The following is a 15,925-nucleotide window of genomic DNA, read 5'->3' on the forward strand; positions in this document are numbered from 1 at the left end:
TTGATAATCAAGTCAAATTACAATGCACTACTTCATGAAGAGTGACCCATCAAATTGTTTTAAATAATCACAAGAAAGACTAAAATTACGCTAATTACCAATATGCATTATTCATGTATTGCAAATCAGAAAACTGTCACTCTTTACCAATCCACACAAAGACAATTTCTTTTTCTTTCACTCTATTTTTGTTTTGCCGTTTGGAGCAGCATGACACATCAAACCAACACAAAGGCGACAAGCTCAACAACCAAAAAAGCTTGCCAGAGACAACCATTCGTCAAGAACATCTGGATAGGATAGCATTTGGTGATATGATGCCGTCCCGCCAAACTGTGAAATACAGGAACCATAGCCAGTCGACATATGCTAAGGAGAGTGGAGATGCAACACAATCACTTCAGGTGGCAGCAGGACAAAGGAACCGTTACTCTTCTGCAGAGTTATTAACCAGGATGAATAGTTGGGATTCTAATGAGATGAATCCATCCCCGCCTCCTACCAGTTCATCTATCAATTTCAAGAAACATACACCTGATCACTTAATGAGCACCACAAATCAGCAAGCTGCTCACAACAGGAACATTAAGCAGCAACTACCGTTGCAACTGTCCAAGCAGTCAGGACCAAAGACATCTCCCATCCAACAGGTTTTGCCCAAAAAGTTGTCATCAGGGTCGACTAAGAAACCAATCTCCTCCGAGAAGGAAGTCCAGAATAACTTTACTCCACCGTCACCATCGACAGAGGAAGTCATATTTTTCTGATATGTTGGAACTATAGAAACATTGATAATTATAGTTTTTGGTGTCATGGTTCTGATGACTTGGAAACCCCCCAACAAAGGGAAAAGTAATCTTGAAATGTGTTTGGTGCTTATGAGTGATATATTTTAACTAAAGAGAAGTCAGTAATTAGTGTATCAGTCTAATGATTTAATTAGGACTATGAATGAGAAGCTGTAACATTGGTCTGGAAAGATGCAATGTTTTGCATGGCATTATGTGTATGGGATCCAGTCTACTACACCTTTGGTGTCCAGCAGATATTTGATCACTGCAGATATCAAATTCTCTGTCTCCTCTCCAAAACATGATACAAACCCAGATGATTGTGAATAAGATGTGAGTAGGCTCGATATACTGAGGCACATTGCTGATACTGTGCTGTTTATTCCACCGTAAAATGATTGGGTTATGTATAGTCATACCTCACCTGTATGAGATATGATGTTATGTTTAGTCATACCTCACCTGTGTGAGATATGATGTTATGTATAGTCATACCTCACCTGTGTGAGATATGATGTTATGTATAGTCATATCTCACCTGTATGAGATATGATGTTATGTATAGTCATATCTCACCTGTATGAGATATGATGTTATGTATAGTCATATCTCACCTGTATGGGATATGATGTTATGTATAGTCATATCTCACCTGTATGAGATATGATGTTATGTATAGTCATATCTCACCTGTATGGGATATGATGTTATGTATAGTCATACATCACCTGTATGAGATATGATGTTATGTATAGTCATACCTCACCTGTGTGAGATATGAAGTTATGTATAGTCATACCTCATCTGTATGAGATATGATGTTATGTATAGTCATACCTCACCTGTGTGAGATATGATGTTATGTATAGTCATATCTCACCTGTGTGAGATATGAAGTTATGTATAGTCATACCTCACCTGTGTGAGATATGATGTTATGTATAGTCATATCTCACCTGTATGAGATATGATGTTATGTATAGTCATACCTCATCTGTATGAGATATGATGTTATGTATAGTCATACCTCACCTGTATGGGATATGATGTTTTGTATAGTCATACCTCACCTGTATGAGATATGATGTTATGTATAGTCATACCTCAACTGTATGAGATATGATGTTATGTATAGTCATACCTCACCTGTATGAGATATGATGTTATGTATAGTCATACCTAACCCGTGTGAGATATGATGTTATGTATAGTCATACCTCACCTGTGTGAGATATGATGTTATGTTTAGTCATACCTCACCTGTGTGAGATATGAAGTTATGTATACATATAGTCATACATGTATTGTCTTCCTTCAGAAACCTTCAGTCCTGTTATCACTTTAGGCAAACACTGAATAGTACATTTTCACGTCAGCATGAATACTTATGGTAACCCCTTCAAATGGTCATTTCAAATAATCTAGCTTATAGATGTCCAGGTGCTAAGCTCAGCCTTGATGAAGTGCTTCATTAATATCACAATGAAACATGCTATCCTAACCATTGACTGATTCAGAAATGTGTCTAGATAAAAGATTAGTATAAAGTATTCCAGTCAAAATGATGCATTAAACCATTTAAGGTTCCTGAGGACAAATAGTGAAAGCATGGTGTGTTCAGTGACTTGCATTTCACTTCACAGTTTCTAATAAGAAGTTTATAATTGTTACTCAAACTCAAAAAGTACTTGTATGTTGATAGTGGATGGTAATTGTGGAAATGACCTTGACTTGATCAATATGTTAGTTTCATTTTATTTATCCTTAACATTTCCTTACATTAATGTAAACTTTTGCTTCATTCCTGTAAAATGTAACAAGGAAGTGTGTGGAATTAAGTTGTAAACAATCAGGAATAGTTGTCATTAAAGTTTCCAACTAAACTTTACCATGAAATAACATACAGTAGAGTGGTCATAGGGATGTAAATTTATTGTAAATTATGGGGAAATGGAAAATGAGAGAGTTTAAGAGTAATTAATGAGATTTTTGGCAGTAGGTTTGTTTTGTATTATTGAATATATGTTGTTGTACTGAAAACACTTTGCAGGTGTGTTTAAATGTTGATCTGACAAATTTCAAAATCAAACTTAAAATCTTCCTTCTTGTGCTGTTTTCGATACTTTTGATGTGTGTGTGCTTAATACCAATAGCAATACAGCAGAACTAAGTTATGGTCACCTTTATGTCTTATCAAGAACTTGCAACTGAAAATGTCTGTGTGTGTACCTGTTTGTAGACATCATCTAAAGCTTAAACTAGATTGAAAGGCTGTCTTCACATCATAGTGCACAGATCTATTCTCATAAACTTTGGAGATATGTTGTGTGTTATTAAGATGTCTTTGACAAGACAAACAGTAATATCGTCTAGTGTTGAATTAGTTTTAGCCAGTGTTGACCCAAATTGTGTGCTTTCATATGCCTAAACTGGGCTTGTATGTGTAGCTGTTGTGAGGTTTTTAAGGCTTTCATAGAGAGTGTGTCGTGTACTATGCACAGAGCTGACAGAGGAGGGTTAGAGAAATGAGGCTTTCATTTTGAGATCAGCACTTCAAATTAATAGTTGGTACCTGTAGTGTCAAATGGGCATATCATTTCATTGGGCAGATATATTAATACCCAAAATAAAGATCCACATGTCTAATGTGGAAAGTATCCTTGTTTATGTAAAGTTCTCTTGGTTTACTTGTTACAAAAAACATCACTCTGAAGTAAAGAAGTGGTTTCAAACTGTCACACCAGCATAGAAAACAAGGATGATGGCCTTAATAAGGCTTTCACAAAGGGTTTCAACAATGTTAACAGTCTTAGAAATGATCATTGTAGTCATTTAGAGTCAGCATACAAATGAAGCTATTAAATCAGTAAATGAGGTAAACAGAAAACTAACAAGGAAGTCTTATAAAACCAAAGTAGATACTTTATGTGATTGTTATCTGTATATTAAACAGGATGCGGCATGCTAACGTATTGGCTAGATCACTGACCAGCTCAGCATAGAATTAGTGATCACCAACATATCCAATGAATGAAATAATTTAGCTGTGATATGGCAATGACCACCTGATAATAATGATTGCATATTGATAATTAGAGAATCATAAAGTCATTCATGCTTCCAGCAAGCCCCTGTTATACAAACTTTAGTCGTCTTTCTTGCTGGTTATAGAAGGAGGTTTGTATTGTACTGTAAAGATGCAAGCAGTGATGTAATGCCTGCTTAAAGTCTGGTTTTATTTTTACTTTTTAACAGGGGGTGAGTTGTTTAGGTGATACAGATCATGTTCTTATCACTGTCAAGTTCACCATAATCTAGTACTAACTGGCAGTATTGCATTGAAGCACAGCAAACCATATTCATAACTGTACTGGTAGGGAGATAAATGGTTTGAGAAGTAAAATAATCAGGATACACTTATTAAATTAATTCAATGAAAACATTGATAGTGGAACTGAGAACATGGGCGATTTGGGATCTTTTTTCTTTCTTTTTCTTGCTTTTATCTTATAAAATATTAAATGCTGCAACAATAATGAAGTAGAATGGTAGAAGGTTCACAACCTGGAGAAGAGAGGTTATCAGAGTCTTGGCTGATTCATTAATGTGATCTGTGTGGGCTCCGAACTCTTTGTGTAGACTCAACTTTGTAGTGTAAGGCTGACTATGTTGTTAGTATTATTTATTTAAGTAGGTCAAGTTATATTGCCAATAGGAGGACAGATGATAGGAATATCAACATTTCAGTCTACAAATGATCCAGTCAGATCAGCTCTACTAAACTAAACCTTTTACACATGATTTCTATTCATGATTTTCTTTCTGCAGTATTGTGGCAATTTGATAATGATTTGACAATGGTAGCAATCCCAAGCAGTTAAGAATAAGGTGAAAAAAAAGATATGTGCAAGCAATCATATAGAGTAGTTGATTTTGACTTTGGCTGGCACGGAGGACTCATAAAAAAATGTTTAAAGTGTCTGAAATTGCTGTTGATGAAACAAGATGAAATCACCTTGATGATATAACCCCCTCACAATACAGGTAGATTGATCATTGTACAGTAGCTTAAATAATTATCAACAAATCATGTTAATTTCATGTATGAGGGCTTTTGCTCTCTTTTGTGAAAACATTTCTTTGTAAATATACTACCTTGTGTACATAAGACATCCCGAACAATGTCATATATGAACACACACTTAATTTTATGAAAATCAATCATGCATTTTTGTGGCAGAAAGAAAGGTATTTAAAGATGAAAGGTGTAATATGTCAGGTATGAAGTTTGATACAGCTTTAAGTGAATCAATGATACTGGCCCTTTTATCTGTAGATAAGTTATAACCTTCCTTCTGCTAGGCCGAAAACAAGAAATAAAAAAAAAAGCCAAAAATACAGTCTTTTGTTATCCTTGTTTCATTGTGAACAGTACCTGTTTATCTGTTGTATTTTTTTTTTTTTTTTTTTTTTTTTTTAACATTAGACATGTCATTATTACATTAAGTCAGACAAATGCTTGAAGGGAATGTTCTAAATGTGTGTAGTATTGAGACAGCAATAATCAGGATATAGAAAGGTTTGACATTATAACACCTTACAGTAGAAAGCAACTTTTAATTAGTTAGGATGAAAGTAGCCTTAAACTACCTTCATAAATACAGTCCATGTCGTTTGAGCAGCATTTATGAAGCCATGATATCCTGCAAATCATGAATTAAGAAAAGAATCATAATTAAACAAAGTGGAAAGGGAGGGTCATAAGTGGAGTGGTTGAATTCAGTTGATCATGCTCAGTAGTTCATGAGGGAGTTCCGGTCAAAGTAGTTGGAACTTTATAGAATAAAATAATATGCTAGCCTGAGAAATTACAAAAAAGTATTAGACTGGTTTGATCAGTCTTGTTTCCTAGATAAGTGAGACCAGCGATGCAATGGTATGTGTAAAGAGTGAAGGGAGGGTCAGGGGGCATCTTTACCTCATATTGTTCGTTGAGAGAAATGGTTCCATCTGGAGAAAGTATACAGTCCTCCCCTAGTCAGCTGCGGTAAACCAAACTAAAACAAAATGACAAAATGCTCCACCTTCCAGGAGCTTCAATTCCTGGAACCCACAGGGGCTTGGAAATACATTCCAATGAAATTGAATTCTTCTCTGGAATGTGTTTCTGTGCTAAAATTAAAATAACTACAAGAACATTGTCTGCAAGAACTACAACTACCTTCCACAGAAATTAAATCCCAGCCCTCTCTGACATGTGCTTAAAATTCACTATGAGATTTAAGAAATATCTCAAAACCCTACAACTTGGTGTGCTCCCAGAGCTTTGAAATAAACTCTATAGGTACTGAATTTCTTTTGTGCTTTAAACCAGCTTTGAGAAAAAATGGAATGTCTGAAAATGCTTGAGCTTCTGTGGGGCCTCGCTCCCTGGACCCTCACTAGGGCCTTAAATTACTGTGTAAAGAAATATAGGTGTTATTCTCTTTCTGACATGTATTTTTGCACTTCCAAATTGCTACCAAGGCAAAAATCACTGAACGCTTCCTGCCTGTAATGTGCTATTTATAACAGTGCGTTATTGCACTTCCAAAATCTCTGTCCTGCCCTCTACACTGTTTGCTTCCCCTGTTTGCTTCTCTCCAATGTTGGAATTTAGCCCCCCCCCCCCACTGCCCAGAGCCACACATTTCCAAAAAGTTGAATACTGTACATCAGTCGGCCGAATTTGGAATTTTACCCCAACCTTTGAAAATCTTCTTTTAATTCAAATGAGAATGGGGAATTACCTACGTGCTTCCTGCCACACATATGCGTTAAGGTAACTGTAAAACTATTAAGGCATTGAAGACTCCCCGAAACAGCATGCCGTCATCTTAAAAAAGTTAACTTTCCGTTGCTTGCAAGTGAAGTTTTTCTCTTGTCGCTACAAAATGCAGACAGTAATGGCCGTGATACCTTGTAATCTTTAGCTGGACCTGAGATGTACATAGCTGTATCATTTGTATAGTGTGCTGTGGGTATTGACCGCAGCTGTATGTACTGATTGTACACTAGTGTCTAATTACCGACGGTAGCAAGCTGTGTGTGTATTTTCTGGGATCGACGGTGGTGTCTAACACTTCTGTTACACCTCATTCGAAACTAGGTCAGATTACCAGCATTAGACGTTTCTTTTTGCACGTGTCTTCACACTCTTTAAACTGTAACAAACGTAGCTTAATCACTTTGAAAGATACGTGGACACATTGGGAGAAAAGGGTTAAAAGACTATTATCCTTATGGTAGCAGTTTCCCTGTGACATAGAAAAGTTAACATTTACAATTTTATGAATGGACCCCATAACGTACCCACAACACTGGTCAGACTGACCGGTTTAACAGAGCTGAGACCTGTCACACGTCTTGAAAATAGCAAGTATGCCTATATCCATCATCCATAAATATCCTTTGTATACCAGACACACCGGATCCTACAAATAGCTATAGCAATTAAAACAAGAGGGCAATCCATGGAGTTGCAAATCTCATCTCCTTCATGACTTTACTCTTGGCATCCTAATTTTGCTAACAAGTATGCCATATTGACATATAATGTAGCAGGTGTTCGCGACACACGTTTTAGCACAATTCGGGCAAATTGACCTTTGACCTGAGTTGACCTTTGACCTCGACCTTTGACAACCACATAAGTACTAACTTAAACCTGTCCCATCATTCTCTATATATTTTGTGGTTAAATCACTATTTCCTTGACAAGCAGAAAATGATTCAAAACTATTTGTATGTTATTGACGAGCAGAAAATGACTAAACTTTAAAAATCTTGCATTTTACTGCTGTAGCAGTAGTCATAGTAATAGCTAGGCTAGAACAGTGTCACTACCAGTGAAATACAAATGGACAGACTAGACATATTCTAGCAGGAATCTAATACTGATCGATGAAAACTTCGGTTATATCCGACGAGTTGTATATTTGTTCAGATAAAAGCCGCATTTCAATTTCTTGGCACATTGAGAACGTCGTTAACTGTGCAGTATGTTTCCATAGATATGCACTGTTAAGTGTTGTTTTTTGTTTATTGTTGCTTTTGAATATTTTTTTCCCCAAGATTCCATCGCTTCCCATCCCGTGTACCAAAATCTTTGTATTTTATTATATTTTCTCATCGCTTCCATATTGTAGTTCCTTTGCCAGTTGGGCTATATATGGCTATACCAGTTGCCATAGCGATAGTTGCCGATTTCTTCAAACTTGGTGGGAAACAACCCCAGGGTGAACATTGTGTCTCGCATACTCAAGGAACCAAGGTCAGAGGTCAAATTTAGTTAAAACCTATTATTAAATTGACATAGAACCTTCACAGGTATCATGGCAATGTTAAATGCTATCAAGATATGTGATTGCAATGGGGAACCGAGGTTAAATGTCAGATGTATATTTTAAACCAATACCCAGTTCTTAATGTACATCTCGTGATGTGTATTGCAACTCTTAGCTATTCCTATATTTAAGATTATTAATTATAAACATTTCATAAGTAGTAGGTACTGTACCTTAAATTTGATTGACAAACAATTATTGGGTTCCACTGCACCTTCACCGGTGCTTATTGTCCGCTAGATTGTAGATGGCGCTCTTCGCTTTTCTCCTTATTGTCTGCTCTCATTGTCCGCTCTTAATGTCCGCTATCTTCAAGCAGGTTAGGCTCGTAGAAATTTATTAGTGGTTAGACTATAATTGTATACAGTGTATACTGTAGAGTGTATATTGTACATACTAGGAAGTAAGAGACACAAGACACAAATACCTGGCCAGAAAAAGAAAACAAGAGCAAGTTTTTATAGTGTTACGCCTCAGTGCCGGCTTGATGAATTGATGATTGGAGCGAAGTTTCCCATCGGATCAATTAACCATTTGTATGACAGTTAAGCGTTAATCTATTTTATAACGAAAGGTTTTTTTTTTTTTTTTTTTGAGTTACTGTAGCCTAGGCCTAACAGTAGGTTAAGACAGACAAAACGATTACTCAGTCCTAGTACGTAAGGCCTAACTTCCGTGTTTTTAATTATACTTTATAGCGAAACCGAGCCCGCATAGGTCTACAGTAGCGAGATGGATGTTGGCCTAGCCTAGGTCTGTAGAGAAATAATCTGTAGGTCAAACCTAACATATCTCAACTTAAGGCCAGGCATAAGAAAGAAAGTTTTACATTTGAATTCGAATAGTTTTCAAATCGCATGAGTTGTTTATTCATCGTTCATTTTTATGTTCTTCTGAGCTTCTTCCACATTTTACTTGCAATATACACTAACAGGTAGCCTACGTATAGTCATGGGGGATGTGTCATTCTGCCATCGGTAATTTCTGCCCACAGGAAATGTGCTCTTTCCGCAGAAAGAGCACATTATTGTGGGTGCATTGTATGCACTGAAGATTGCTTCGCTTCACTCTACCAAGGCCCGCAAAACCAAAAAATTGGTCATTTACTCGACAGTCAGAATCAGTCTTTGTAATAAACAATCAGCCGTATTTAATTTGTTATATTCAACCAACTAAATATTTCAAGACAGTTGATCGACTCTTACGAACTTACAATTAAAAATATTCAAGCAACTTTGTACACTAAAGACTGTGTATCAATTCCCCAATCAAGGGAAGCCTTGCAAATCTAACCACCATGTCCTGGCCGGCGGAAATCTCACACCACTTGCTCATTATGCATGTGCATATATTGGTCGCATGGCTGAATGCACACCAGCCTATAGCCAGCCAGAGTAATTAGCACAGTGTCATGACAACACAAAGCTGCTTATTGTTCACAAAAAATGAGTAAACTTTGTCAAGTAAGCAGATTTAATTTGGTGGTTTTGACAGTCAATAGAGCTGTAGTTTGTGTTTCAAATTGCCTTTTTTTATACCCTAAAATCTGCCACTGCCAAATGCTAGAGAAATTCAATACTTTACAGTATATAATTCTTCCACATCAAACCTTCCAAAAAAAAAATATGTGCCACAAGAACTTCAGAAAAGAAAAACCCATATTGACATACCAAAAGTCAAGCAAAACAATATATAATTAAGCTACGCCACACATGTATGCTAACTACAAAGACCATTGCTGAGAAAATCCCTATCCTTTAAACATCAACTAGGGAGATCAACTTTTTCTTGTCATTTTTCATTAATTCATTAATTTGGGAGTTTAACCCAATAAATAAAACATGCCAAAATTGACATTTTGTGTAGTCACCGTGACATGTCTGAAAACAAAGATCGACCCAAAGGAGCCTCTGGTCACCGTGTGACGTCATTATTGATATACCGCGAAAATCATACGCTAACCTAGGTAGTGTTTAATACCCAGATAGCGTACAATTTTCCAATTTCGAATGTTTGTGAAGCTATTAGCTTGAAAAGAAACCACATGAAGGCAAATAACTAGGTTTAAGGCAATTTTAAGCGGAAAATTTTGTAAAATGGGTTATTTTCTTTGCAAAATTGCCACTCGAATGGAAGCATCGTTTATAAAGCAAGAGGGTCAATAGGTACATACAAACGTAAGTACTGTAAAACAGGCAAGTAGCTTGCTGATTCACTGATACAATTTGATTGCAAGATACCGCAAAATGAACAGAAAAATAGACTTTAAGATGTCTTGTGCGTGATATGTCACAGGAAAATGGATTACGTTACAATCTACAAATTAAAACTTTAACATAAACTTACAACTAATTTTGTGTATTGTTGTAGGTATTTTGATTACAGTTTCACAGTTTGAATCAGATTATCTATACGTTAGCCAGGCCCATTTTGTTTGCTTCTGAAGAAGATCGTTCTAGGGTCAAAACATCAGGCCCTCTTACTGTAACATGTTTACCTACACAGGCTTTTTGCAGCAAATAAACAGCTTTCTTCTTTTCTCTTTGATGTTTAATACTTCAGCTGTCTCTTTGGTTTCATCTGAGCTGATTTTTGATCAGACTTTCGAGATATATTATAAGTGTGGGTGTTATTTTATTGGGTGTTTTTTTCTTGGTAACTTGAGTCTTACTGAATTTCTGACATATTGACCAATACAGTATTCCACATTTTGTTAAAAATGAAGTAAATCTGTAAGCTCTTATCCATCCTGGAAGGCTGGTAAGATAGGCTACTGTTAGCCGTGCCCCCAAAACTTTGCAGTGTTTGTCATTACCAGAACTGATATGACCTTTAAATTTGCAGAATTTTTTAGGTAGATGAATTAAATTTTATATTCAGTACTCAGTACTTAGAAATCAAAACATTGTCTTCCTGAATGAGGGCTGTTTTTGACATTGCAAAGTTCATTTGGAGGGGCAGAGAGCACTGAACCTTTGGGGGCACATGCCTCCCCTATCCCCCCCCCCCCAGCCCCCTTCCATATGCCATTGTAAATGGCTGAAAATTTTGTATTTTACTCATACTTAGTGGAACCCAACCATCTGATGTAGATTACAATAGCCACAATGGGTTCCACTAATTATTCAAGGAGGGGGGGATCTTGGAGGAACTTCATACTTTGTATGTATCCATTTGAGTAAGATATATCAAAATCGGAAATCTTGTATACGTTCGCATTCCTTAAAGTAAATTATGAATGAACTTGATGCTTGATATGTAGCTTTGCATTACAGGTAGTGCAAGAATCTTGCTGATCATATGAAGTCAGTAATGTTACATCTTGTGTGCTTTGTAACTTTTGAATTATCTCATATACTGTATATGGTGTTGTAGGCAATCATTAAGCTGTTTGGCTTTCTTTTTAACTTATTTTCCTTTTCTTCCTCAGAGAACGTTTCTGATAACTCTTCAACATGATGTTGAGTCTTAGTGTAGCCTGTCTTGCTGGCTTCTTACTAGCTTTTCAAGCACAAGGGATCTTAGTGAACATCAGTGCCACAATTAAGCTACCAGAGACGGGTAAGTAATGTGGTATTAAAAGTACTAAATACTAGCCGTGTGAATAGGTAGTTTTGCAAACATGTCCCTTTGAATTTAACTGTGTGTAAGGATGATTATGACAGCTAAACTTATTTAAGCTCAAACTGCTGTATGGTCTAGGCTTTTCTTATATTATCTATGTGGTTCCTACTGTATACAATCTGGAAAACAGGAGCCAGAACATCACCATATTGTAAAGACATTGCCTTCAAAATTTTAATTAAACATTCCAGACAATGGTACATAAGAATATTGGTGTATCTTAACTGACAAAAGTATTGTATTGTTTTGCATAGTGGGGAGTTGGCATAATGAGTATCCGTATGAAAATTGGCATTGAACAATGTTAACCCAGCATAAATGGTCCATAAAGTAGTATTTGTCTGAGTGTATCTTAATTCGACATGATCTCTAAAGCACTCAAGGAAATCTGAGTAGTTTAAGGATAAAATGATGTGGTATTGCATTCCATATGTGAGCAGCCAAGAGAAGGCTATGATGTACATGATGCAAGTATCCATTACTGTACTGAGTCAACATTGTTCACTCTGTAGGCTACAGTCAATTGTCTTTTCAATAGGTATGTTATGTATGGAGGTCAAGACATTTGCTCATGCATGCAACTTATTTATGTTTTGATGTTATTGTATTATTATTATTATTATTATTTTGATTAAACTATTGGTGTGCATGTTTCATGAGCTCTATCTCTGCAAATGGGCCAAAATGTTGACTAAAATGTGAATTGTCATGATTGTGATTATTTACAGTACTAGACAATACCAATACAAATTTGAGTTGGGGTTCGGTTAGTTCGTGTTCATAATGGACTGCGTAGTGAGGCTTTATCTGCCTTTGAAGCTTATCTTTCATTAGCAAGTTTAGTTGACTGTTTTCTTCTCAAAGTATCTGTAGGTATCTTCATGTGTATCCTCATGTATATTCAATGTTATACTGTGCCTATTAGGTAATTTCTCCTGGTCTATGTAGATCTTCCCTTGGCAGTCTTAAGAAAATTGTTATGACCACAATTTATCCTACTGGCAAATAGCCAATCGGTTCAGGGAGTTAAAGAACAAGCTTTAATGCAAACTTAATATCTGAAATCACAAGATCATTAATGTCACTCATTTGAGTGTCTATTTTACTACCTAAACAGACCTTTGTCTTAAATGTTAATATTGCATTTATCTGGACTTTTTAGCATTCCATTGTCACTCATATATCAGCAACTTGCGATTGATGAAAGAGAGATTAGTGATAGAATTTTATTAAGCAAAGCCTAATTAACGAGTAATTAACCTTTTTGTAAAAATTGACTATTTTGTTCACCCAAACAATTATGCATGCATGCAAACCACACCATTCGTATTCATATTTTAAACTCAACCAATCAAATCATCTGTATCCTGTGACGTCAGACAATAACAAATGCGCCTATTTCACTCATATTACTGTATATGATCATTGATGTACTATACTACTAGATATGACTGAACCATGCATACAACCTACAGATGTATACTATACTGTGGATTCATATTGCACACAGTGAACTTGTACAAGACTACATGTAGACTTGTACTAGCCAATTGATGCAAGATGAAAACACAAAGCAGTTTTATGATTGTTATGAAATGATGACAATAGCACAACAGTCTGTATATCAATACACATGATGGAGTATTACCCTGTTCAGATTTACACAATGCATTTAAGCACACTTGTACTGTAATATGACACTGCTTTCCTTTTCCTGCCGTCTTCACGCATAATTTATTCCAAAAGAACCATCCGATTGTAGAACATTTATTCAGTATGTTAAAAGTTTGAGTGACTGTATGTCAATATGAATCAGGTTTCAATGACATTTATTTCTGAGTATTGTCAATACTGAGTAGGAAAAGTGTATTACCTGGTCGATAATTCAGTGCCAGAGTAGTGTGGGGCTTTTTCTTGTACATACATGTATACAAGTTGCATTCTTGCAACGTACTGTATATAAATTACACAAAACCATAGGATTGATGTTTGGTGATGATCTTTATGTAGTATTTAATAGAGAAATGCATGCTAAAAAGTATGGTATGTATGAGAAAGTTATTTTTGAATTTTTTGAATTTTGATATTCAACAATAAATGTAAATTGCAATCGGTATTTCTCAAAGGAAAAAGTTTTCACTGCTGTTCATCATATAACATATATCTCAGTAGAAAACTCAATGTTTAGGAATTACTATCTTAATTTTATAGCGTTGCAGGTAATCCTTGCCAATTATGTGGCAGCACTGCCCTTTTAATATTGATTAAACTCCTGATAACCAATTTGTTCTTGGAAAGTCCCAGTTTCCCTCCATCTCTCCTCACAGACATGTAACAGAAAGTTGTCCGAAGAATTTTAAAAATAAGGATTTAATGTCTGTTGCTTTACCTCTCGGATAGTTGGCTTCTTTGGAAATACACTTCAAATTGTGGCATGATGCTTGAGGTTTCTTAGAAGCATTTCATGATCTATGTGGTATATTTTAGTTTAGTGCTGGTAATGGTGTAGTTAGTTGGAAACATTGAAGTCTATAACATTCAACATTGTCATAGGCTAGAGTAGTATTGAGTATTGATACAGCTGTTGTACTTTAACACACACCCTACAAGGAAGTGTTTCCTGATTCACCAGATACTGTAAACATGGTGACGAATCAGGAAATAAGCAGCTTGCTTTCTGGTGTATGATAGGAAGTGAATGGTAAAGTAATGGCTATTACTTAGTATTTGGAATTTACATTGGGATGTGCCAAGTATCACAAAGCTCTGGAGTAGGGTGTTGTCGTAGGTGTTATTGTCGTACCAGTATAGTCACTGTACACACTTTTATATCACAATTATTACCTTAGTTTATGAGGATGGTATTTGCTTGCTAAAATCTGAACATAATACTTACTGGTATGGTAAAATAATGGTGTTTTACAGTATTCCTTTCAATTTGCACAATGATAATGGAGCACAGAAGATATGTACACAAAGAAATGTGTAACCAATTAGCCAATAAATGTTGACTTATAGTATTCACTTCAAGCCCAGAAGTTGTGATAGTGTCAGAATGTTACACACAGTAGTAAACAAAAGTCTTGCAATTAATTCTGAGACTATTCTTTGAAGTTTGTTACCTCCATTAATTACTGTCCTACGTCATTACTTTTTGAAACTTTATGGAAGTGCAAGCAAAGAATAATTGTTATGAAAAATGTGTTGACATTAATCGTCCCATTAAAACTAAGATTTAGGTATATTTCCCATCAGATCATTTGTGTATGTTTGTGTTTGCTACCATCCAGTCAATGTACCTTTATATATTTACATATTTCATACCATCCAGTCAATGTACATATATATTTACATACATCATACCATCCCGTCAATATATGTATATATTTACATATATCATACCATCCCGTCAATATATGTATATATTTACATACATCATACCATCCCGTCAATATATGTATATATTTACATACATCATACCATCCTGTCAATATATGTATATATATTTACATATTTCATACCATCCAGTCAATGAACGTAATTTACATACATCATACCATCCCGTCAATATATGTATATATTTACATATTTCATACCATCCAGTCAATGAACGTATATATATTAACATATTTCATACAGTTTTCTCCTATTTTTGTTGTAGATGTGGAATCTCTACCATTAAACTCTACAATGGAAAACCCATACTTCAAGATCTTAAATGAATTGCATGGCAAGATTTATATTGGTGGCAAAAAGCAGGTCGTCATTTATGACCCAGACATGAGTATCACAGACAGTAAGGTAGGAATTTGAAAAACTCTGTCATGAAATATTATGAAATATATCAAAAATATATATGACAAATATACAAAGAAATATATTTGTCATGAGTTGAATTAAATAATCTTCGGTTTTGTGAAAGCTCACTACAATGCATGATAGCAATATGAATTCCCTGCACTAGACTCTGCATTACTCATTACAAAATATATGAACTGTTTGTAAACTTTTTAAAATGTGAGTCACTGTTGCACTATGTATGTTGAGACTGCCATATGCCAGTAACACAAATGGCTTAGTTTGTAACCATTTAGTTAACTATTACAGAAAAAGGTGAGTAGAAAC

General features: G+C 35.5%; 2 protein-coding genes across 3 annotated transcripts in view; both read left to right on the forward strand.

The window, feature by feature from the left end:
• Nucleotides 1-5,191, forward strand: part of LOC139979002 (uncharacterized) — a 144,253-nt gene extending 139,062 nt beyond the window's left edge. Inside the window, exon 48 of the mRNA XM_071989642.1 lies at nt 210-5,191. Within this exon, the coding sequence (XP_071845743.1) occupies nt 210-767 (558 nt within the window). The 3' untranslated portion in view covers nt 768-5,191. The remainder of the gene's footprint in view (nt 1-209) is intronic.
• A 3,361-nt stretch (nt 5,192-8,552) lies between these two features.
• Nucleotides 8,553-15,925, forward strand: part of LOC139979147 (semaphorin-1A-like) — a 29,815-nt gene continuing 22,442 nt past the window's right edge. Inside the window, exons 1-3 of one of the 2 annotated variants that reach the window (XM_071989850.1) lie at nt 8,553-8,712; nt 11,607-11,737; nt 15,462-15,601. In XM_071989850.1, coding sequence (XP_071845951.1) covers nt 11,632-11,737; nt 15,462-15,601 — 246 coding nt within the window. In that variant the 5' untranslated portion in view covers nt 8,553-8,712; nt 11,607-11,631. Of the gene's footprint in view, nt 8,721-11,606; nt 11,738-15,461; nt 15,602-15,925 lie in introns of both variants that reach the window. The other variant, XM_071989851.1, reaches the window with a different exon arrangement.

The sequence above is a fragment of the Apostichopus japonicus genome, chromosome 13, assembly GCF_037975245.1.
Source record: "Apostichopus japonicus isolate 1M-3 chromosome 13, ASM3797524v1, whole genome shotgun sequence".
Taxonomy (NCBI): domain Eukaryota; kingdom Metazoa; phylum Echinodermata; class Holothuroidea; order Aspidochirotida; family Stichopodidae; genus Apostichopus; species Apostichopus japonicus.